The 23,812-nt window shown below is 40.3% G+C and overlaps 2 protein-coding genes across 4 annotated transcripts; one reads left to right on the forward strand and one right to left on the reverse strand.

The window, feature by feature from the left end:
• Positions 1-19: 19 nt before the first annotated feature.
• On the reverse strand, positions 20-17,556 carry zgc:103559 (Allantoinase, mitochondrial). 3 transcript variants are annotated; one of them, XM_044128613.1, is made up of 12 exons: positions 17,533-17,556; positions 5,770-5,929; positions 5,510-5,661; positions 5,218-5,332; positions 4,983-5,129; positions 4,342-4,390; positions 3,953-4,052; positions 3,345-3,531; positions 3,108-3,246; positions 1,498-1,670; positions 783-815; positions 20-666 (listed from the first exon to the last, which is right to left on the reverse strand). In XM_044128613.1, exons 2-12 carry the CDS (start codon positions 5,914-5,916, stop codon positions 517-519), a joined length of 1,392 nt encoding a protein of 463 aa, XP_043984548.1. In that variant the 5' UTR covers positions 5,917-5,929; positions 17,533-17,556; the 3' UTR covers positions 20-516. The 3 variants fall into 3 exon arrangements, with proteins under 3 accessions (XP_043984548.1, XP_043984547.1, XP_043984546.1); XM_044128612.1 differs by lacking the exon at positions 17,533-17,556 and adding an exon at positions 6,753-6,883; XM_044128611.1 differs by lacking the exon at positions 17,533-17,556 and adding an exon at positions 6,684-6,727.
• LOC122838179 (tetratricopeptide repeat protein 39C-like) lies at positions 6,956-21,277 on the forward strand. The gene is made up of 14 exons (XM_044128610.1): positions 6,956-7,507; positions 9,367-9,415; positions 11,142-11,270; positions 12,546-12,660; positions 13,773-14,127; positions 15,299-15,467; positions 15,710-15,803; positions 15,895-16,002; positions 17,603-17,712; positions 17,801-17,924; positions 18,738-18,835; positions 18,934-19,038; positions 19,133-19,171; positions 19,388-21,277. The coding sequence occupies exons 1-14, from the start codon at positions 7,350-7,352 to the stop codon at positions 19,475-19,477; spliced, it is 1,743 nt and encodes a 580-aa protein (XP_043984545.1). The 5' UTR covers positions 6,956-7,349; the 3' UTR covers positions 19,478-21,277.
• The last annotated feature ends 2,535 nt before the right edge of the window (positions 21,278-23,812 follow it).

Genomic DNA, 23,812 nt, shown 5'->3' on the forward strand with positions numbered 1-23,812 from the left:
AATGAACTACACAGGCTGGTGTTTTCAAGCCTTTATTTCTCGTAATTCTGAAGATTTTCTGCATTTAGAATTAGAATGTTGTATCAGACCTGCAAAAATATTTTTTTTTAAAAAAAGGTAATGTAGTTTCTAAAAGTATAATGGGAAGAGAAGCAGAAGTCCATGAAGTCAACAAAGCAGACACTCTGCTTACTGTTGATGTCAAAAGCTCATATAAAGCTCTGTACTGAGTCAAATTTTGCCACAGACATGAAAACTGAACTGTTCTTCATTGAATGTGATTCTAAACTTGACCGTGCTGAACTGAAATGGGATTTCCAGAGGTTGTTGTACTGTCTATCCTCTTTAACTTTAGATCATGTTGTTTAAAGTCAATTTTCAAATAAAAGCTGTTAGCTCATATAGTAACTTTTACCTATGTGCTCTTTAGAGAAGATAAAAAGAACACACATTTAGGGTCAGACCAATTAAATCCCCAATATTCCAAATGGACTGAGTTTCCATTGTCTGTGTTTGCTACAGTTGTGCTTGACCCGTCCTCTGGGGGATGAGGAGATGCTTTCCCAGAGGTTCAGGGCAGAAGCTGCCGTCTCTGTACACCAACCGGCCCCTCAGGACCGTCGCACGCACCACTCCCTGCAGCGTGGAGCCGAGGTACGGGGTCATCTGCACAAATACACAAACACACGCGCACGCATACACACACAGTCAGTCACTTGTGTAAACAGACCAATCCTGGCAATTTGTTTTTCAGACTTTAGTTCCTTACAGACTTTAGTTACCTTGTTTTTGTGGTGAATGCTTGCTTCTTCGATCTGTGAAGTGAAAACAAACATGAAGCACAAATCCAGCCTTGACAATAGCTTTAAAGGAGCTGTGTATGACACAGGGCCACACTGCCATATTACAGCACAATCAAGTAACTATGTTGACTTCAGTTGTTCAAAAAATGCTATATAGATTAAATATGACTTAGAAGAAATTTGACTTTGTAATTTAACGGATTAAATTGGGCCTCTGTCTCTTTAAAATCTCCTGCTCTTTCTGAAACTCCGCCTTCAGGACGTCTTCACAACACAGCTCCTCTATTAACCCTTTAACAACATTTTTGACCAGCGTTGCGCTGAGAAGGAGCTCCTATAATGAGCTCAACAGATTCGTGGTTCTACCAGGTGTTTGCTAATTGCTACTGGCTAGTCTGAAGGAGCTGAGTGGGGGAGGGTCGCTCTGTGAGACAGAATCTTGGAACCTGTAGCTCTGAAGAGGAGCTGTGCCTTGAAGGCGGAGCTAGGTCCACTCAGGCATTTTGCACAGCTGAATGGTTGCCACGGAGATTAAAGGATTTCTCAAACATGCATGAAAGATTCAAAGCAACCCTCACATATGCTTTTGATGATGAAATAACATTAAAACATGATGTAAAGATTTTTTTATTTTTTTAAAAAGTTGATTTTATATAATACTGCCCCTTTAACTGTGTGAATACTTCACACTGACCTGAAAGCCTGTCTCTGGATCCCAAATGACCAAGTCGGCATCAAAGCCAGGGGCCAGACTGCCCTTCAGGTTGCCCAGACTGCTCAGATGGGCTGTGTTTCTGCTGAGGAGCCTCACCACATCAGCCAGCTGAAAGTCTCTCTTACTGGCTGAAGTCCAGAACAGAGGCAAACCTGAAAAATAGGGACAAGAAACTCTTTCTCTGCTTCCTGGTGGTAATTTTTAAACACTGTAACTGACTGTCTGCTTGGCTCCCACTGCCAGACTTTGACCATTGCGACAGAAAAGTAAATGATTGGTAGAAGCTTGAGACTCATTTGCCAGTTTGGTGTTGTCTCATTTGAACCATAATCCAGAAGCTGTAGTGATGGAACAGAGCAGGTCTAATCTACCAAAATAGGAATGTTGACGATTAATGACAGGAAGTAAGTCAATGTAGAAATTCAGGTTTATAAAATCACAGATCAACAATAAATCATGATCTATTAAAGTATTTCTTTATGACTCAAAAAAAAAAAAAAAACTTTACCAAAATGCAAAAGCGGTGTGTGAAAAAACAAATAAGTTACTCATGATTTTAAACCGGAAAGAGCTCTATCAGCTCGGATAGGCTTAAGTGCTTGTATTTTTACTCTCATTTAAATTTGTAAATAAAAACGATCTCAAGTCCTGTTAGCGATTTCAAATCAATTAGGTTAAAGTTTGGACTTTGACTAGGCTATTGCAACACATGGAGTCTCTATTTTCATGTATTTCAGACAGAGTGGCTGCTGGATTTGGGGTTTTCTGTTCCGTAATATTTCCAGTTTCTGTGGAGCTATTTGGTAGACAGCCTGACGTTTTTCTCTATGATATTTCAGTAGACAGAGATGTTCTAGGTCAACTTAGTGACCACAAGGAGCATGGACAATATGACTGCACAGCTAGCCTGAATAATCACTCATATGCCACCATTGTTGATCATGGGTATGAGATATTGGTATTGATATATTGTCTTTAGTTTCTATAGTTAAGTCTACACCATCGGCCCTCCACCACTGTGCATTACTGCCATAGTGGAGTGTTTGTGGTAAAACACTGTAGTACCAGTGATTCAAGGCCTGTATTGTGTCTGTGAATCAGTATTTTATGGAGATAAGTCATATTTATGTGATCTTTTACTAATTGAACATTCAAACTTACTTTTACAATCAGAGTTTATATCCTTATAGGGATAAGGATCTGGAATTCATTTCAGACATGTTGGCAGACATTTATTCTTTTCAAGATCCATCAAACAGACACTGAATACACTCAGATTTAACTTTGGATACAACAGAAACTGGACCAAAAGCCTCTGCAAGTAGATTTGGACTAATTCTCATCAATGTTAATAACATTTATAGACTGGATTAGATGCTATTCCCCATGGATATAAAATGAATGTAAAATTTGGATATGTGAGCTATTTAAGGGGAAATAATTGCATAAGTTTTGGTAGAAGGAGTTTGTCCTGCAGTCGGTGGTTCCTACCCAGTAGCTCGCCACCATCAGCCTGTGAATGTGTGGGCGAATGAATGAATGTAGTGTGAAGCACTCTGGAGGTCCTCCGGACAGTTTGAGAAATGTACCAAATTGTAACGATGAAATCCCTCCCCACGCCTGCGTGAAGTCCCCGCTCTCCAGTTTCTTAAGGTCGGGTGTGCAGGGGGAGTGGTCAGACACCACCATGTCAATCTGTCCAGTTTTCAGCGCAGACCACAACTGCTCCTGAAGGGGCCCGATGACAGTATTATGCAAATCATGTTTCTTTGTATTGTGTCCATTGAACAAAACCTTTGGATCTGCAAAACGATGAGTCCGTCTACCTGGTTCGCAGAGCCTCGAATGGGAGGGCAGCACTTAAACTGCGTGGCTCCCGCAGGAATGGTTTCTGCACACAGGTTGAGGTAATGATGGGTGGTCTCCACCGTTAGGGGGGCCCCGGCTTGCCGAGCTTTCTGGATCAGCTTAAGGGCCTTTGCAGATGACAAGTGAACAATGTGGCATCGCACCCTGAAACACAGAAAGGTCATTGCTGCTGCAGCAACGACCAAATCTTCGACAGAGGAATCCCCCGTGCTGACATAAAGGGAACATATAGAGCCACCCCTTACACTTTAATTCATTGTAAATGTAGTTTATTATCAAATTCATTGCACACAGCAGAACCAGAAACTGATCGTCCGAATGCTAACCCCTGACCCTCATGTCCCTGTGGAAGGAAAGCTTCACCATAACATCATGTTCAACCTCAGGGTAAAAAAGTCTCATTTCCTCAGTTTTTGATGGCTGCAATTTTTTTTCATCCTTATTTACAATTTTTTCTACCAAATCAGAATCACTTACTACTGTGTCAGTGTTTCGCATAAGCTTTTGGTCAAATGTGGAAAAGTTCAAAGTATGTTTGGAGGGGAGACGCATTAACTTCTCTCACCGATACTGCAGACAGAGTTCTGCAACGGTCCGAATAGCTTCTACCTCCATGACATCGGGCCGGGACCGCAGAAAGGTGTCGTACTGGCAAGGGTCTGACTCTGGGAGGGTTGGTTATAAAATATAGCTTTAATAAACAATTTCACTAAAATTACAGAAAATTCTACTGTTCACTTTTTTACGTTATCTTTATTCAACCCAGACTGTGTATAGTTTAGTTTTTGTAACATCAGCATCTCAAGTTATTCTAAATTAAGGCACTAAAACATTTCAGTCTTTATCCTGAGAACAGCTTACTTTTTTTTATTTTTTATTTTAGTATAAAATCTATAGTGGTAAAAGACAAAGGGGGGAAGAAAGTCAAAAATTTCATAGGATTTAAATGATTACCATCAGCGTTGTTCCCCGTTGTGGGCTGAACATCCATCTCTGCGTGAAACTGGAAGAGACAAAACAAAATGGTTTTCAGTTTGTCACCAATCACCAGGAGGTCTCTTAAAGGGGCAGTATTATGTATTTTCCAGGCACATGGTGTCATTTTATAGCACAATCAAGTAACTATTTTACCTTTAATTGTTTAAAAAACAATGCTATAAATAGAAATTTGACTATAATTTCTCACCTTGAAATCTGTCTCTTTAAAAATGCTTGCTCTTTCTGAAACTCAGCAAGTGATCACAACATGACTCCTCTATTAACACTTTAGCAATGATTTTACCAACGTTTCACTGAGAAGTAGCTCACATCAGCTGATGTGCAGTGCCACCAGGTGTTTGCTAATTGCTGATGGCTAGTCTGAAGGAGCTGAGTGAGGGATTTGCGGTGGAGGGCTGCTCTGTGAGACAGAAGCTTGGAAACTGCGGCTCTGAGGAGGAGTTTCGTCCTGGAAGGCGGGGCTAGGTCCCTCCAATCATTTTGCACAGGAAGGGGAATAACATTATTACAGGACGTAAAGCTCAAACAAGTTGATTTTTACACAATACTGTCCCTTTAACAAGATGCATGTCATGTGGTCAAATCCAGTAATTCACCAGCAGGACGCTTCCTGTTCCCTGGAGCTGCTTCATGGCCGTGTGGAGGTCAAATTCAGCCACATGGGGAAACTCATCAACACCGCTGTGGATGAGGAAACACTTGAAGCCAGCAACGCCTGCCTTGATCATAGGCCGAAGTTCACGCTGTGAGGAGACAAAATACTTTCATGTTTTGGTGCAAAAAAACCCCCACATAGGACACTCCTTTTCTTTTATTTCATTTGGTTGGTACCTGATTTCCAGGAACAACTCCGCCCCAGAAGGCTACGTCCACGAAGCACTTCCCCGTCGCCTCCTGCAGCTTCTCTTCAAAGTTTCTGAGCGTTGTGGTTGGAGGGACGCTGTTTCTGGAGGGGTTGTAACCAAACGCTCTCTTAACATGGCACTCCATCAAATCTGTTCCTTTTTTTTAAAGAGACCAAATCAACCAACGCAGCCTACAACGTGACCTCGTTGGGTGTGCGCCCCCCTTCCTAATGCCGCCCTGGGCACCTGCACCAAGTGGCCTGGATACTTCAACTTACAAGGGCATGTCCACGACGGTGGTCACTCCTCCCGCTGCGGCGGCCCTGGTGGCTGTCCAGAAGCCCTCCCACGAGGTGCGGCCCGGCTCGTTCACGTGAACGTGGCAGTCTACGACTCCTGGCATCACCACGCTGTCCCCCACATCCAGCACCTGCAGTCACACCCACAACGTCAGGCATGCGGGGGTAAATCCAGGGGTACTAAAACCCTCAGAGGCATTTTTAACCTAACAGACAGGGGAGAGCAACCGCCAACTTACCTCAGTGCCAACATCCTCAGTAAAGTTGCCGCTAGAGAGTATTTGGTGGATTTGACCATCTTTAATTATTATGACAGCTGGACTCACTTCATTGCCAAGCAGCACTCTGTTGCTCCTGACAGCACTAACCGCTGATCCGAGCTCCATTTCCTGTTTTTTACTGAGAGTTAAAGAGCACAGAGAGAGTTTCTGAGCTCTTTTCTGTTGCAATCCAGATATAATCTCAGCATGTCAGTGGCTCAGAGCGGAGGCACCGCCTCCTGCTGTACAGGGCAAAGGATAAAGCATGTGTTGACTTTTTTTTTTTTTTTTACCAGTGCAGCCTGCTGAATCACATGTACAACAGGGCAAAAATACCCCACAGATGAATAATAATGTTTCATAGGTCATTTCTTTTAAACGAGAACTAAAGTTATTCAGTCTTCAACAAAGTTCAGTTAAAGTAATATTTTTTTTAATTTTGTGCTTTCTGGCCTCTTGGCTCTCTTGTTTTAAGCAGTTTCCCCTATGCAGACTTCAGCTATGGTAATTGTTAAAGTTTCTAATAGAACAATTAGAAAAGGAGTGATTGTGTTTTAACGGTATTGCCATTATAAAGACTCTTCTCTCTTGAAAATCAAATAAACAAACTAACAAAAAAAAAACAACAACAATACGACTGCATGATGTAGGTCTGCCAAGATGTTTCAGAATGAACATAAATTCTGGGGCCACATTTTTTGGACGATATGAGAGTAAATATCTGCCATTATACAGAAAAATCTAAAAAGTGATTTCTGAAAAATCACTTTTTCCAAAAAAAAATAAAATAAAATCTTGTAGCCAAAAGATAATTTAGGCAAAAAAAGAAAAAAAAATAATGGTGGTAAAAAAATGTTTTAGGCCATTATTTTAGGAATCAGGTTCACACTAACCTTTCCTTCCTATACATTTTGTACGTCATTCTATCATCATTCAGTGACACTGAGGCTCATAATAAGTACCGTAAGCATCAGAATGCACTGTGTTCATAAATCCTCATTAGCCCCAGCAGGCTCTGTGTCATCAGGATGTAGACCTGGGCGCGGCCGGGCGCCTGCTCCCTCCATCCTTCCTCCCGGCGAGCCGCCGTGCGTTGTGACGCCAGCCCGTTTGGGGAGCAGTGCGTTCAGCTGCGTGGGTCCTGGCTGTTGCGAAGCCTCGCAGCATCCTCGTTATGTAACGTCTCAGATGGTTGCGGGCGGACACGATCAGCTGAAGGAAAGCTGCGCGGATGGCTGGCTGGACAGATGCGGTGACGAGCGACGGAGAGCGTTCCCTCTGAGCGGGCAGCAGCTGCTGGAAGCATCGGGCCGACCGGAGCCCGTCTGATTTCAGGCCGGGCATCGGAGGCCTTCCGAGGGGCGCAATCTCTTTTTTTTTTTAAGAAAAAAAAAAAAAGCATCCGACCAGATGCGCGTCCCTGTTTAAGGCTGCCCCCTTACATCTGCCGTCAGAAACCGATGCGAGTTTGTCTCCGAGAGGTCGTATTTTTGTTATTGTTTATATTTGTTATTTCCATTGCACTCGACCAGTCCAGCAGCCACTGCGCTGTAGAATAAATGATGGCGGGTCCCGAGCAGTCCCAGCAGCAGCAGCAGCAGCAGAAGGTGGAGGAGAAGGCAGAGCACATAGATGATGCCGAGATGGCTCTGCAAGGCATCAACATGCTGCTCAACAATGGATTCAAAGAGAGCGACGAGCTTTTCAAGAGATACAGGTAAAGCCTTTCTTTACAGACCCAACAGGTGGGATGGGGGGTGGGGTGGGAGTGGACACGTTTGGGTGGTAGAGAACAAGGTGTCCTGTAGAAAACATGATCACTTGAAATGAAACAAAATGTGGGTGTGTTCCTTTAAGTCTGTCGTTGTTAGACATGAGCTGGCCTAAGGCATAAGCGACCTGAGCAGCTTCAAACCATCAGGCGACTCCCATTACTGCTTGAATTTTGACTTATAGTCATAAAAGTTTTCTATTTGTTTTTTGAGATCTAGAATACTATTAAGCTTGATGTGATGGTTTTAGAATTGATTAATGTTAATAATAATGTTAATAATAATAATAATAATAATAATAATAATTTAAAGAAATCGCCAAGTTTACTGTGAAAAGGTGAAGAATAATGTCCACTGTTTGATTGTTCTGTTAACATGGTTACAATCTGACTCTATAATATAAATCTTTATGGTTCCTGAACACAAACACATCTAAGCAAATAACACCTGAGCTATTCATCTTCTCAGCCATTTAAACCTGGCTGGTTTTCTCCGACACCATCAAATCTGTTTTAAAACGCACTCACTGATCGCAATGTTAGCAACAGGAAGAGGCGTCCCAAGTGGAGGTTGTATCCCAAGTCCCATACAACCTTGGGACGGCTCTGGGCTTTTATACTGGGGATATGGCTGATCACCCAGGGTGCATTGCCCTGGGGGTTTCATTACGGTATTGCACATCCTCTCAGTGAAATGATGTTAAATTCTGATTCTAACTCACAGCTCCTGAATTAACCTCTAGAACCCGACGGACCCACCGGTGGGTCCGTCGGGTTCTAGAGGTTAAATGGCTGTTGTGGTATTTTGTTGAGGTAGCTGGGCTTCATTTGATCATTTCTTATGTGGTTCAGTTTTTTTAATACTTGACCAGACCTTAACTAGACAGATTTATACTGAATAAAACAATTCAGAACCCAAATATGAGTTAACTTACAATGAAGAGAACCCAAATACTGGAACATAGGAAAAAAATAGTATCTAGCTAGCTAGCTAGCTAGCTAAGATAATGTAGCTTTCAGCTAGCTAGCTAGATACCTAGGCTTTATTTGATTATTTCTAATATGGTTCAGTTTTTTTAAATACTTGGACTAATCAGACCTTAGATATATAACTGTATACTGAATAGAATTTTTTCTATTCGCTTATGCCAAATATGAGCTAATTCACAGCTAGGATTTAGGTCATACTGATTATTGATTAGAAATAATCAAAGTCTAGCTTGCTATCATCTAGCTGGCATAAACCGTGACTTCTGCTGGACATTAACTTGAAAGTCTTGCTGAAGTTACTGAAAACAGCTGACCAACAATTTAAGTGTTAGTTTTAAGATAGAACATTAAAAATATGCTGTTTATCCATCTGAAAAAGTATTTTCTTTGTTTTACATTTCACTGTTTGTAGATTTTGGTTGGTTTTGCCCGAAAAAATGTCTCGGACAAAGTGTCTCTATCAGTTTTAATTTGCATATTTGCATGTTGGTAAATTAACATGAACTTCATTTACACCTCATAATCTTTCATATTGAAGCTTGCTTTGGATTCCTGTCTTCGCCTGACAGACTGCAGTCAGTCATGACGGCTTGTTTGGAGTTTGCTCTGTTTGAGCCATCATGAAAAGTCATAGTCTGCAGCTGTTTTTGTGTATTTTTTTTTCTCCTGGTTTTCTGTCTTCTAACAGAAAACAAACCTCAAAAAATAACTGAAAGATCAAAAAATACACAAAAAAGACTTTCTTGTAATTGAGTTTACTTTTTCTGCCACATTTTGTAACCCATTTTCCCTATGTCTTATTTTCCCTCCTTTAGGACACACAGCCCTTTGATGAGCTTCGGAGCGAGCTTCGTCAGTTTTTTGGTGAGTTGTGCATCAGGAAGACACCGCTATGGCAGAGAGATGAAGGCAGTGACAAGTATTAGAGGAGAAGACCTCAGAATTAATGTTAGATGTGAGACCTGAGATAATGTCGTCTGTCAAAAGGCAGGCCTCATGTTGTCACTCCTGGTATCTTCCTTTGTTTCCTGCCTGTCCATTAGCATAATGGATGCATCTTCAGCTGAAGAAATGCACTGCTGCGGCAAGAAGAGTAGATCACCAAAAGCCTGCGTCTGTCAGTGTTGAATGAGGGAGATGATTCTTAATGTGGTGTGATGCTCTCACTCGCATTCCAACTCACACTCTGTCATATCCTCTCATGTTGGCCCTATCATAAAATGAAGGCAGAGATGATGTCATCTCCTTTCGCTGGTTGATGAATGCACCTGGCTGTATTTGGGAGGGCAACGCTTCACTAACAATTTTTAAATTCAATCATTTAAACTTTGCCTCCTGATAATAATTTAACCAAAAGCGAACCCAGTTTGCCATGAGGTCATTTGGGCCTGTCAAAATATCCTGAGACTTTAAAGGTAAGTGCTACTCTAACGTCACAGCAATGACCCATTAGTGGCAGTTCTTAATCACATCCGACGCCACGCAGGCGCTCTGTCTGCGCTGATGATGATTCTCTCGTTTAGAATTTCAAATTCACCTCCATTCGTTCAAATAATTACTTGAACACATGGGCGCATTCGGTGACTGAACGTTCATCATTGAATTTGGCTAAAAACGTATTTCAAGAATCAGAACAGAACACAATCAAAGGATTTTAGTCCCTATTAACAAAAATGTGAGTGAATCTTAAGTTCATGTCTTCGTCATGGTTCTTTTACAAACATTTTTGTAATTGTGTTGAACTTTATTTTACAAAACATTTTAAATTACAATGTAGGTTGATTTTGAACAGTCTTTTGGTGTTCACTGGATGTATATGATATTGAAATGGCATATATAAACCATGTACCAGGATGAATTTTAAAAAATATGAATAAATAACATTTTTCATATAAAACTCACATATATGTAACAGAATGGAGGGAACAACATAGTTTTGTCCCCATAAGATTGAGGTTGTAATTGTGAAAAACTTGTATGATTTTCAGACCTTATTATTATGGTTTTATTTATTGCATTTTCTGATCAGCCCTACATTAAACCCTGCATGCTGTTCAGTGCTGGGCATATATTATAGTATAGTATATTCATGCAATGTTTGTATTTAGTCACTTCTGTGTTTTGTGGCTGGCTTTAAAGTGATGCCTATTTTGTCTGTTCTGCAGCTAAGGACATGTTTTGTCCTTTGTTCCTGCCCCACACACAGCTGTGCAGATGTCACTGTTCTGCCCCACTTAGGGTTATGCTGAAGCAGCCTTTTGTTACTCTATTACATAAGACTCCTTTGTGGTTAGCATGCTAGATCAAGCATGAATCTCATCAGAGGAATAGAACAAAACATTGATATAGTGATGTAATTCAAACGGATGTATAACTTGTATGTTTGCATAGAGTGAAGTTGACTCTTATGGTGAACAATGTGTATTTTGTAGCTGTTGGAAGCTGTAATTTGAAAGTTCTTTGCACATTTGAGGGTAGAAAAGCATCGTTTCAGTTCAGTCCATTTAACATTCTGCTTCACAACGCCTTGAGGGCTTGTGAATGTACAAAGCCTAAGTAGTTGGAGGACTTTTCCCGTGCTTCGCTGCAGAACGCCATGATGACATTCGAGGAGGAGAAGATGCAGATGGCCTGTGATGATCTGAAGACAACTGAGAAACTCTGTGAGAGCGACAGTGCTGGAGTGTTAGAGACGATTCGAAACAAGATCAAGAAGAGTGTAAGTACCGGGAGAAACTAGTAAAGGATCAACTTAAGACTAATCTAGGTTGCTGAGTATCTAAATGTTAAAGGGGCTGTCTTATCATTCAATCAATCAATCAAATTTTATTTGTAGAGCACATTTCAAAGTGCTTTACATCAAATCAAACACAAAAACACAATGCAACATCAACAAATCAAAACACAACCTTAAGTCAGGTTCTGTCAATAATTTGCAATTGATTACATTTCAAATACAACTCTAAACAAGTGGGTTTTTAGTTGAGATTTAAAGGAAGTCAGTGTTTCAGCTGTTTTACAGTTTTCTGGAAGTTTGTTCGAGATTTGTGGTGCATAGATGCTAAATGCTGCTTTTCCTCGTTTAGTTCTGGTTCTGGGTTCTTATGTGTTTTCCAGGAAGATAGTGCTATTTTGTAGCATGATCTAGCATAATCAAGTGACTATGTTACCTGCAGTTGTTATAAAAATGCCAATTATAGGAAGTATGACTAACAAATTTGACTTTGTAATTTCATAGCTTGAAATTGGGCTTCTGTCGCTTTAAGAAACTCCTGCTCTTTCTGAAACGCCGCCTTCTGGAAGTCATCACAACATGGCTCCTCTGTTAACCCTTTAAAAGCAGTTTTACCAGCTATGCACTGAGAAGTAGCTCCTATAATGAGCACAGCAGATGCACAGTTCCACCAGGTGTTTGCTAATTGCTCATGTCCCCCAAGGCGTTTTGCACACTGGAATGGTTGCCACGGGAGATTAAAGGATTTCCCAAACCTGCATGAAAAATCAATTCAACTCTTCGGGTCTGTTTTTGATGAGGGAATAACATTATAACATGACGTAAAGATCAAAAAGGTTATTTTGCGTAACACGGCCCCTTTAACAAGAGGTGTGTCAGTCCAGTAAATCACCAGCGGGACGCTTCGTATATTAGAACCTCTAGTAAAGCAGAAATAATGCCAGGAGAAAAGAATAAAACCAATTTGGACGTTCAGTTGGGTTCTAATATTTCTTATATCTTCTAACATTTCACCAGGAACAGATTTTAGATAACGACGTTAACATCCTCAGCAGTAGGTGTAGTCATCCAGACCGCAAGTGAGATCATGCCGAACCAGCAAACCAATTCAATTAGGACTTCCCTGAAACTCAATCTAAAACTGGACGAGTAGCCACAGGGCTGCCTGTTCTCCTCAGGGTTATTCAGAAAGCATTCATGGGCAGCATCTCAAGTGGACGCCGCTTACTGTACTTGTGGGCCTGTCTGTGTGGGTTACAGATGGACTCCCAAATGTCAGGCGTTGCTGTGGTGGACCGCCTACAGAGACAGATCATTGTTGCTGACTGCCAAGTGTATCTAGCGGTTCTGTCATTCGTCAAACAGGAACTCTCAGGTAACCAAACTTAACTCACGGGACGAGCAGACTCTGAAAAGCGTTGACTAATCCATACAGATTCCTGTTACTTCAAGCTTTCTTTAGTAGTTAAACGTTAAAAAGGAGTTTGATTTTAGTATTAAAATCTGGTAAATCTAATGCTAGCATTCATTCAGACGTGGAAACATACATCAAAAGGTATTTCTGAGGGATTGGTTTGACTTTTAAAAATGGCAGAACATACTTTTTCTTTAAATAGATATTTTATTAAACCAATTTACAACATAATTGCATATCAGTGACCTCAAATAGTCAAAAATAGTATGTTTTCATTGTTTCTCTGTCTTGTTTCTTCAATATTTTTAAGGACAACAAATGCAGAGGATGCAACGATCACATAATATCTGTATTGGTCCTGTTATATATATATATATATATATAAACATTCTGAATCGTGAATTGGTGACAATGTACCCGATCCGTAAGGACACATCTATTCAGTCTAATTCCATGTTTTGTGCTCTGAATTACGTTATACTTATTTTTTTGTACATTATATTTAGAAATTGTAATTGCACTTTCTGAACCTTCAGGAAGGAGGTTTGCTGCAGTTCATTTTTACATGTTTCACTAAGGTAGCCAGTCTGTTGTTTTTGTCAGTTTATTATTTATTATATATTGGTTGTTCTCCTCCTAATTACACTGACTGGACAAATTGACAAATTATTTTACATGTTTGATCAAACATGTAAGCAGCACCTTTAGCTGTGCTGTGCTGCTGCAGAGTTATCAAATAAATTTCTAATTCAGTACATTTATGTCTATGTTTTAAAAAAGAAAAGTTTCAAATCATTTCAGCTATTTTTCTGTATTAGTATCTGTTCATACTAAACTTCAGATATCTGGATCGTAAGTGAAAAAAGTGGATCCTTAGTATTTTGGCCGTAAAAAGCCAAAAGAACAATTTATCAAGACCATTTTAAAAAGATCCCAAAACTCACTGACTCCCTCATTGGATTTTAAGCAAAATGTACTGGTTTATGACTGGGTTGAGGCAACAAACCCAGCATTTTTGAGCATTCTTTTCATGAGCATTTTGATCATTGCTCATCCTTGCCATTCACCGACAGCTTATATTAAAGGAGGCTGGATTCTCCGTAAGGCATGGAAAATGTACAACAAATGCCACAGTGACATCAGTCAGCTGCAGGAGAGCTGCCAGCAGGGGGCCTCCGGCAGCCAGGAGTCGCTTTCAGCCGACAACGCCAACCACAACGTGGAGAACGGTGTGACAGCCGAAGCCCTGGACCGGCTCAAGGGCTCCGTCAGCTTCGGCTACGGCCTCTTCCACCTGTGCATCTCCATGGTGCCGCCACACCTGCTCAAGATCATCAACCTGCTCGGTTTCCCTGGAGACCGTCTCCAGGGCCTGTCCTCCCTCATGTACGCGAGCGAGAGTAAGGACATGAAGGCGCCGCTGGCTACGTGAGTCGACCCAAGTCTGTACCCGCAGAAGTGATGTATGTAGTTTAGAACAATTTGTAAACAGTGAGAGAAATGTTGATGTTTTTAAATTAGTTACACCAACTGTACATGTTTAAGGCATTTGCTGCTCTGAATAGTTGTTTTAAAGAAACAGTGGATATAAAATAAGGATTTCATATTCATTAGTTACCTGTTTGGTTGCTGAGTTCACAACTCCAGTGGCTGTTCTTACATGAATGCTGCCTTGGGCAAATGCCACCTCCCACCCCCATGATCACCGTTGAACCTCCTCAATTTCACACACACACACACACACACACACACACACACACACACACACACACACACACACACACACACGCATACCCACACACACACACACACCTACACACACACACACACACACCCACGCACACACACATACACACCACAAAGCCACCATACATGTCACATTTAGACCTCCATGTATCTAAAAATGTTCAAAGAGTACATCTAAAATGCCAAGTGTATAAAAAAAATTGGTGTGAAAAAATGAAAGCGTAATAATTTTTAAGTAATTCAACTTTAATGTGATTTTTGTCAGATTTAATTCCAAACTTTGACTAGGCCAATCAAAAATCAGTTTGTTTTTTTTTTACTATTTATGACAGTATAGAATCATTATTTACGACATTTATGAAAAAATGAAGCTTCTGGACCTTCTCCCAGTTCTCCTAGTGCTAACTAGAAACAACCAATCAGAGCCAGAAGGCGGGTCTTAGTGCTGTCAATCACTCAGTGTTTTGCCAATGACAGCGGATAAACCGTTTTCCTGTAACAGGAAGCGGTTTTTCCATCTTTAGCACATTTTGCAAAGAGTACAGTTATAAAGTTGATTGACCTTCAGTCGGTGAAAACTAGCACAGAAAATCCTTTTGAACCATTAGAAGTATGATTAAACAAGGAAAGCTGTTTTATTTTCCATCTAAACTCAGGATGGCTTGGACATCTTTGGAAGTAATATTATTTGAAAACTGCATTTTGATTATTTTAAACATGCAACTGTAACCAAGAAAAAGCAAAACAAGAAGAAATCTACAATCTACAATCATTCGGGTGTATTAGAGATTTGATCATTGTTGAAGTGGATCAGCAGAATAATTTGATCTGAATGTCTTGTTCTGTTGCTCAGGTTGGCCCTCTTGTGGTACCACACGGTGGTGCTGCCTTTCTTTGCCCTGGAGGGTTCTGACACACATGCCGGGCTGCTGGAGGCCAAAGCCATCCTGCAGAGAAAGTCTGTGGTTTATCCCAACTCTTCCCTCTTCATGTTCTTCAAGGGACGAGTTCAAAGACTGGAGGTACGTACGGCAGACCTGGGGTCAGTGGTAACCATCTGGAACCACACACACACCAATCAGGTTTGACCAGAAGGAAACAAAAAGTGGCATGTCACTCACAGTCAGTGATGCATGCTTCATGGTTCGTGAACTCACCGATCTGACGTCTCTTTCATCCAACACATCTGTAACAGTCCGTGTCCGATACAATTAGTGTTTACCTGTCAGTATGTGTGCTCTCTCTCTCTCTCCTCTGTCTCCAGTGCCATATCAACAGTGCTTTGGCCTGTTTCCATGATGCATTAGACCTTGCATCAGACCAAAGAGAGATCCAGCATGTGTGTCTCTATGAGATTGGTACGTGTTTTCTCACCCGGTTAGCCGTGAGCGTTGGTGCGCAGCCCGCTGAGGGGCCGGTCTGACTGCCTCCACTTGTTCTTTGTGTCAGGTTGGTGCAGCATGATAGAGCTGAATTTCGAAGATGCCTTCAGAGCATTTGAGCGATTGAAGAACGAGTCCCGCTGGTCGCAGTGCTACTACGCCTACCTGACCGGAGGTAAGACTGATAGCCTCCAACGAAACATTATAGGCCTGATCTACTAAAGGTTATTAGAGATTTAGTGTCGGCCAATACCGATCCGATCCAGAAAAACGGTGCTGAACTGACTTAAAACATTTTATTTTTTAAACACAGATATAAAAATACTGAATTACAAATTGATTTAATAACTCTGCACCAGTACAGCACACTTAAATACACCAGGAGCTTCATGAGCCTGGTCGAACTTGTAAAAACAACTCAACTTTAATTTGTTCAGTGCTTTTCGGAATAGAACAGCCAATGTAAAATAAATAATAAAGAAACTGACAAAAACAAAAGGTTGACTACCATGGTCAAACATGTAAAAAATAAAATAAACTTTCTGAACCAGTGCTATTAGGAATTGTAAATATTATGTAAAACAGAATTTGACAAAATTGTCAACCAAACAATCAATCAATCAATTACTCAACTGTATTTATAGCATTAGGTAGATGTGATTACAGTGAGGTGAGTCAGCTTTCTTGCCAAACAGGAAACTACATCAGCACATAATAAATATAAATACAACATGATTCAAAATAACCCGGTTCTCAAAACTTTAAAATATTTTTAAAAAAATTCTTTAAAAACAGTCACAAAACAGTGACTCATATACAGTATCCTCATTAGGACAATATTAAAAAAATAAAATAAAACAATATTTAAACAATAATTAATCAAATTTTGGAAGTTTTTGCCTACAGGAATAAAACTGCTATTCTACAGCTTAAAACTGATTTTATACTTTTTTTGATGATCTCCCCTTATGGATCAGCCACATGGTTGCTCATACTTGATCTAGAATTTTTTTCTTCCATATCTGGACCAATACATATATTAATATCTAATCGGTGCATCTCTATTTGTTATCTTGAGTGAACCCGATCTATAAACAACACACAAGCGGGATTGCGCAGCAACATCAGAAAAATCAGAGGCGCAATTGTGCGCCTGCTAAACCGCTAGGTTCTGTTTTCGCGGCTACATTTAACACTTTTGAAAAGCTGGTGCAAGCTGGCATGCAAAGATGTCACCGTGGTGACCAGAAGGCATAGCTGCAATGACAGAAGTTAATGTTTATTTGGAACATTTAAAGAAGAGAAAATACAAATAATATTAAACAGATTTAAAATATCCTCCAGCAATGCAAATTTTGAGCTGCAGGATTATCAGATAATTCCAGCACAGCATCACTGTACGGCAGCACAGCTCCCTGTTTTGATACCCTGCAGTGGAGCGTCTGTGTGGACGCAGAAAAGGCAATGAGTATTATATTTGTCTACTGCGTTTTCCACAAAACTCTGCAGCCAAAAGATATCTGTGGGTGACGGATGAATGCTGGCAACATTTATGCAATTAAGCTAAAACAAAAATCCTCACAACCGAACTTAAATATTAGCTTCTGTCACTTAAACAAACCTGAACTTTAACAGCCACTATAGACTGGAAAACCGCCAACGTCCTGCGCGTTCATTTTTTATTTTTTTTCTTTACACAGCTTACCGCTCCTTATTTGGACTCTTTGCAGACCGGGTCTTTTGAACTGTTTCTGTTCGACTGTGTTTCCTTTCAGTGTGTCAGGGTGCTGCAGGGGACCTGGACGGAGCAAACGGAGTTTTCAAAGATGTCCAGAAGCTGTTCAAGAGGAAAAACAACCAGATAGAGCAGTTTGCTGTCAAAAGGGTCAGAAACACATGCTATTCTTATTTTGAAAGAACGATCGGTGGTTGGTAGCAGGAGCTTAACTTCTTGTTTTTACGGCTCTCTGCAGGCGGACAGGCTGAGAAAAGTCTCGCCCACCAGGCAGCTGTGCATCCTCGGGGTGATCGAGGTTCTCTATCTGTGGAAAGCGCTGCAGAACTGCTCCTCGACCAAACTGCAGATAATGAATCAAGGTCAGTCCAACCTACAGAGAGAGGGAGGAAGGAGGAGTTACAGGACCCAGAAAATTCTGTGTGGTTTGGGGGGGATTTTATGTGATAAACAAACACAAAACAGTGCATCATTGTGAAATAGAAGGAAAATACATGTGTTTTTGTGTGTTTTTAGAAATAATTAGCATCACAGCTAAATTTGTTTGATTTCACTGAGAAAATAATATTTACATACACAACTGTTATCTTGAAGTCCTTTTTCAGAAATAGTTAGGGCAGGCTGGATTTGGCCCACACGCCCTGAGTTTGACCCTTACGCAATAAAGTTTGTGGTTGTAATGTGACAAAATGTGGAAAAAGTTCTACAGACATGAATCCTGCCAGTGGGCCTGTCACAATAACAAACTCTGCTGGATGTTAAATTGTCCCAGAAGTTATCACGATAAACGATAAAATTGTTGTTTTGAGATCATTTTCAGAGATCAATAAACTTTACATTCTAATAAGAATTTCAGACATTTTAAATGTCCAAAATAAATAAGCAGAGCAACAGAAACAGCAAATCAAATGAATTTTGAAGTCTGTAAACGAGATTGTCCATCCAAAAAAAGGAAAAAAAAAACAAGCTGGTTGAGACCAAAACACCAGACTGAACAGTTTTTCTTTTGTTGGTGGAAAGAAAGAAAAGAGAAACCTGCTGAATCATGCAAAAAGAAATTATTGAGCTTTTAATTTATCATGCAATTGATTGATTTATTGCATTTTTCAACAAGCCTAAATGCACAGCGATGTCTTTTTTAAAACGTCCCATCATTTCCTGTGTTCTAACTGCAGTGCTGCAGAGTGTAGACGAGCCTTCGTGCAGGGGCCTGAAACATCTCCTCCTCGGTTCCATCCTGAAATGCCAAGGAAACATCAGAGATGCTGTTCAGGTAGGACTCTACTCCGATCAGAGAATAATTTTGGAGTTAATCTAAACGGGAAATGGTGCTTATGCTTCCTTTTTTTTTCCGTTTCACATGTGATCCAGTCATTCCAGCTAGCCATCAGGGACGAGTACGGACGACAGATCAACTCCTACATCCAGCCGTACGCCGTCTATGAGCTTGGTTGCATACTCCTCGCAAAACCAGAGGTCTGCACTTTTTGCATGTAGCATTAAAAAAACGTTCATCTGTGTACCTGTGGACATTGTGTTATAACCGTATTATTTTCACTGTTGGATTCAGACAGTGGCAAAGGGGAGATCATTCCTACTTCAAGCCAAGGTAAAGCCAAAATGAGTACTTATATATATAAGTATATATAAGTATATATATACTTATATATAAGTATATATATATATATATATATATATATATATATATATATATATATATATATATATATATATATATATATATATATATATATATATATAAACCCAGATAAAATAAAAAAACTATCTAAAATGAATAACTTTTTGTTTCACCGTCTCTCCGTAGGAGGATTTCACAGGCTACGACTTCGAAAACCGGCTTCACGTCCGCATCCACTCGGCGCTGGCCTCCATGAAGGAGGTGGTGCCGCAGTGACTCCTCCACGACGGGAGAAACTTCGCACAAAGTCTCAATAGCACTCCCTGTGCTTTTCATTTCAAACGAACTGAAGACACAATTGGCAAAAACGGTTATCGCTGATAAAAAAATAATAATAATAATAAGTCTGATGATAAAGTGCCATCTATGTGCATTTTGTAAAGCGGCGGATGGACGGTCGCGCTCGTGATGGCACGCGGGTAGTTCTAGCTCACGTGAAATCTCTAAAGTTTTATTGGTGCGCAGTTGGGTCATGTCCGCCGACAACCACAGAGGGAGAGTGTGGGAAAAGGCCTCCGATATATCGTGAAGTGTGATGTAAATAATACAACTGTCTAACCAGCGCAAGCTAGCTGTGTAAAGGAGTTGCTACCGGGCACTCCTTATTTGGAGTGTCCGCCTTCAGTTTTTCTGCTTAGCCAGTGTATCGCTCCTCAGGCTTGTTTCTGGACTGAATGCACAGAAGTTAATCTGATACAGAGTTTTATCCAATTCACTCCTCGCTGTTCCTTTTAAGTGTTTCTCTCACCGTTACGTATTTGCCGTCCAGTAGCAGTTCTACTCATTAGCTTGTGCATTTAAGGGACTTAAATTCTGCTTCTGCCCTAATTAAACAGATTACTTAGTACAGAACGATTTGTTAAAAACACGTTATCTTTTTCAAGTGTGATTGTTTTTTCTTTCTTTTTTTGCGGGGAGGATTTTATGAAGTAGACAGAGATATTTAGCAACTTTTTAGACAAAAAAAAATATCTGAACTGGCAGGTCAGGCTTTTTAAATATTAGTGAGCGGCCAACAAGCTGCAATTGGTGACACCCTATAGATGAGAATGAAGGAAGGGAATGAGGACTAGACTTAAAGTGGAGTGTTCTAGTTTATCAGACTTGGGCTTTGAGGTTTAGCCTTGCCCTAAACAAAGTTACCAGATGACCTCCATTTCCTGTAAATGACATCAATACACTGCAGTTCTCTGGTGTATCTAACAAAACGTTGAGCACTCTACCTGTGCACTATGCATAGCATGGCTGGGTGACGGTGGCTTTATATACTGAAGTCCAGCATGTTTTTTTTTTTTTTTGCTGCAACTACATGAAGTTACTCTTACATAACACACTTGGTACTGTAAAGCTGCCTAATGAAAGGTGCTGTTAAATGTCAGCCTGACCCTGTGTTACTACAGACGTATCTTATTATCGTTTTAGTGGTAGAAGCCTTTGACTTACTTCACAATACCAACCAGTTTAATAGCAAAAAAAATGAAAAGGGTGTTTTTGTAACATTGCTACAGCTTTGTTAGAGTTTGAGTGGCTCATTCAAGCCTCTTGCGTCAGACAAAACAACATCCACGAGTAATTTTCTCAGACTTTCTAAACCGTTTACGTGAGAACAAGCACTCCGGTTTATTGTCCAATCAATATTAACTCATAACAGACATCATTTAGTTGGAACTTTTCACTTCATGTAGGTGTGATCTTACAAAATTTTTAATTTATTTTTATGTTTTTCAAATCACCGTGATCTCTTAAGACAAGGCTTGTCATCCCTCGTGGCTGTGATGGATGTAAAGTGTAATAAAAATGGAGGAGGCTGCTGTGCTAGCAGTCTGTTCTCTGAAAAAAAAAAAAGAATTTTCACATCAAGGTGAATTTTCACATCAATAAAGTGTAATCTACCCATTGTACCAGATACCTCTGTCACCAGAATATTTTCTCTCTGTCATTGTTGAAACTGAGGCTAAAAGTTAAATGTCACTAAACTGGAAAAATAAACAGTTCTCCATCAGTATAGTCAAAAACAATCGTCTCTGCTTTTTGTTCTGTGCCTCTTCTTGTATCGCAAGCATTGATATGCTATAGAAAGGTTTTCACGTTGCTTTAAAGGCCTTTATCAGACACAGCTGCACCTAATTCTTAACTGAAAATATGCTGCAATGTTAGAAAAGTTATTGAAAAATTTATCAGTTTACGATAAACTAAAGCTAATGGGAGTGAGCGTGCCACCCTTTCAGGGTTTGAGTGTAAAAGTAGTCACAATAACAAATTCTAGTTTTATTGTGAGCTTATTAAAGAGCAAATCCCCTCGGTTTGAGTCTGTAATCCACCACTAGAGGGCGCTTTTCTCACAAAAAGCTGTCAGGATGTGGTCGTGTGGTGACCGTCCTTCCAGTAAAAATCCCGAGTTCACGTTTGAAAAAATAGGCCTGTCACGATAACAGATTTTGCTGGATGACAAATTGTCCCCAGAAATGACTGCCATAAATGATAATATTGTCCTTCTGAAGCCATTTTCAACAAATATATTAATAATGGTACCACAATGCGAGTAATGAACTTTAATTTTGTACAGGACACTGCGCACTGGAATGGGAAGATATTTTACACATCCAAAATAAAAACTGACCATTCAAAAATAAAATCTATCTGTATGTAACTTAAACTCTTAAATCCAGCTTACTCTTAAATCTGTGAAAGTCTCAGAGATTTGTTGGAGAATGTGGCTGAGAAAAAACAGCAGCATCACAAACTGACAGGCTTGGAAAGGATCAAATAAAACAAAGACTCATGGGAGCTCTGGGAGAGCTGCAGAGATCCACAGCTCAGGTGGGAGAATCTTTTGACAGGACATGTATGAGTCACCAGCTCTCATCAGACCTGGACTTTGATCCGTGGTTGCCATGATGAGTGACACATGTGGTCATTTTTATGTCCGCACTCAGATAGAAACACTCCAAGTGCATCTCTTTAAGAAAACATGCCCTTCGAGTCGGGATCAAGGCAACAGCTCAGTCAGGAAGTCAATTATTCAGAGTGCCAGGCCACCAAATTTAGTCATGATAGAGCAGATTTAAAGGGCAGTTAGAAAAGGTAGCATGTCTTGTGTTGGGTTTTAGATTTTGTGTTGGTATTTTGATCGGTCTTGTGATTCTAGTTTCTTATTCTTGCTGGAAAGGTGTTTTTGTTTACTTACGTCATGTTTGCTATGTTCATTCTTTGTGTCTGTGTGTGCGTGTGCGTGTGTTTTTACTTATTTATTGTGTTTGTGCATTTTAGCACATTCATTTATTGTTGGTGTCAGGCTTTGCCACCCCAGTAATTTGTCCTTCCATCAATTTGCCTCTTTGCTCTCTGCCTCAGCTGTTCCACGATCCTCTGATTAAGCTCACCTGAATCCAATTTTTAAAGCGGTATTCTTTTGACTTATTATTCAAACCTCCTTTCATTCCTCTATGGATAAAGATGTTGACAGACCTTGGTGTTTATGTCAGAACTTCTCATGATCTTGTTTGCAAATGATTCAGGGGAGGACCCAGAGAACATCCAGGAGCGACGCTACGCTATACAGAAAAACACAATGCATTTATGACAGAGAGCTGGAGACTATAAGAGTGGTTGATCAGTGCAAAGAGCAAGGTCACAAATAACACTGCATCATGTTTCACACTGACTGAAACCTGATCATTCAGTTCCCTCCTCCTACCAGTTACAGCTCTGTTCACTTGAATTTATCTCCCTCATGCCTTCATTAGAACAGTTTTGAATCCTTCCCATTTAAGATGGAGATTGCATTCAAAGTACTTACTGGTTTTCCAGATTATGCTATTTTTTTTTTCTTTAAAAGGACAGATTTAGTTTTGTGATGGACAGTTATGAGCAGGATTGATCTTACAGCACAAGCCGGAAATGCGATCCTAGGACTGTGGTTAAGTCTGTTGCCTCAAAACAAATAGGTCCTAAATTCAAATCTTGTCCACTTTTGTTTTTCTATGGAGTATGTATGTTGTGGGTGCTTCTTACTCCAGCATATAGTCACTGGATTGGCATCAGCCATTCAGGAAAAACTAAGCAAAAAGTTAGATAGTCTGGCCCTCTGGAGTCTGGTTCAGCTAAATGGCTCTGCCTGTTAAAAAGGAGTTGTTCTTCTGGGCTGTAGCCTTATGCTTGCTTAAAATCACTGTGTGTTCTGAATCTGTTCAAAATATTCGTTTTAATTTATCATTTGAATTACTAAAATAACTATACTCGATTATATTCCATGATATTTTAATTTAAGATTCACATGTGCATTTTTGTTTTATATAATGCTTTCTCTTAACCTCCCGCCCCTACTTTGAAATATATATATATATATAAAAATCGTATGGATGTTCCCTTATATAATGCACAGTAACATCTTTCTCAGCTTGAATATTTTCTTTTTCTGCCATAGCCCTTAAGGGGTCCTAATGTACGCCCTAATCTTTATCTATTCAGCCCACCGCCTCCTCCCCTGCCTGCCTTCTCCGTACTGCATCGATGCTGCTACCTCCCCCCAGTGGTGATGTCACCGGCTCA

The sequence above is a fragment of the Gambusia affinis genome, linkage group LG10 (genome assembly GCF_019740435.1).
Source record: "Gambusia affinis linkage group LG10, SWU_Gaff_1.0, whole genome shotgun sequence".
Taxonomy (NCBI): domain Eukaryota; kingdom Metazoa; phylum Chordata; class Actinopteri; order Cyprinodontiformes; family Poeciliidae; genus Gambusia; species Gambusia affinis.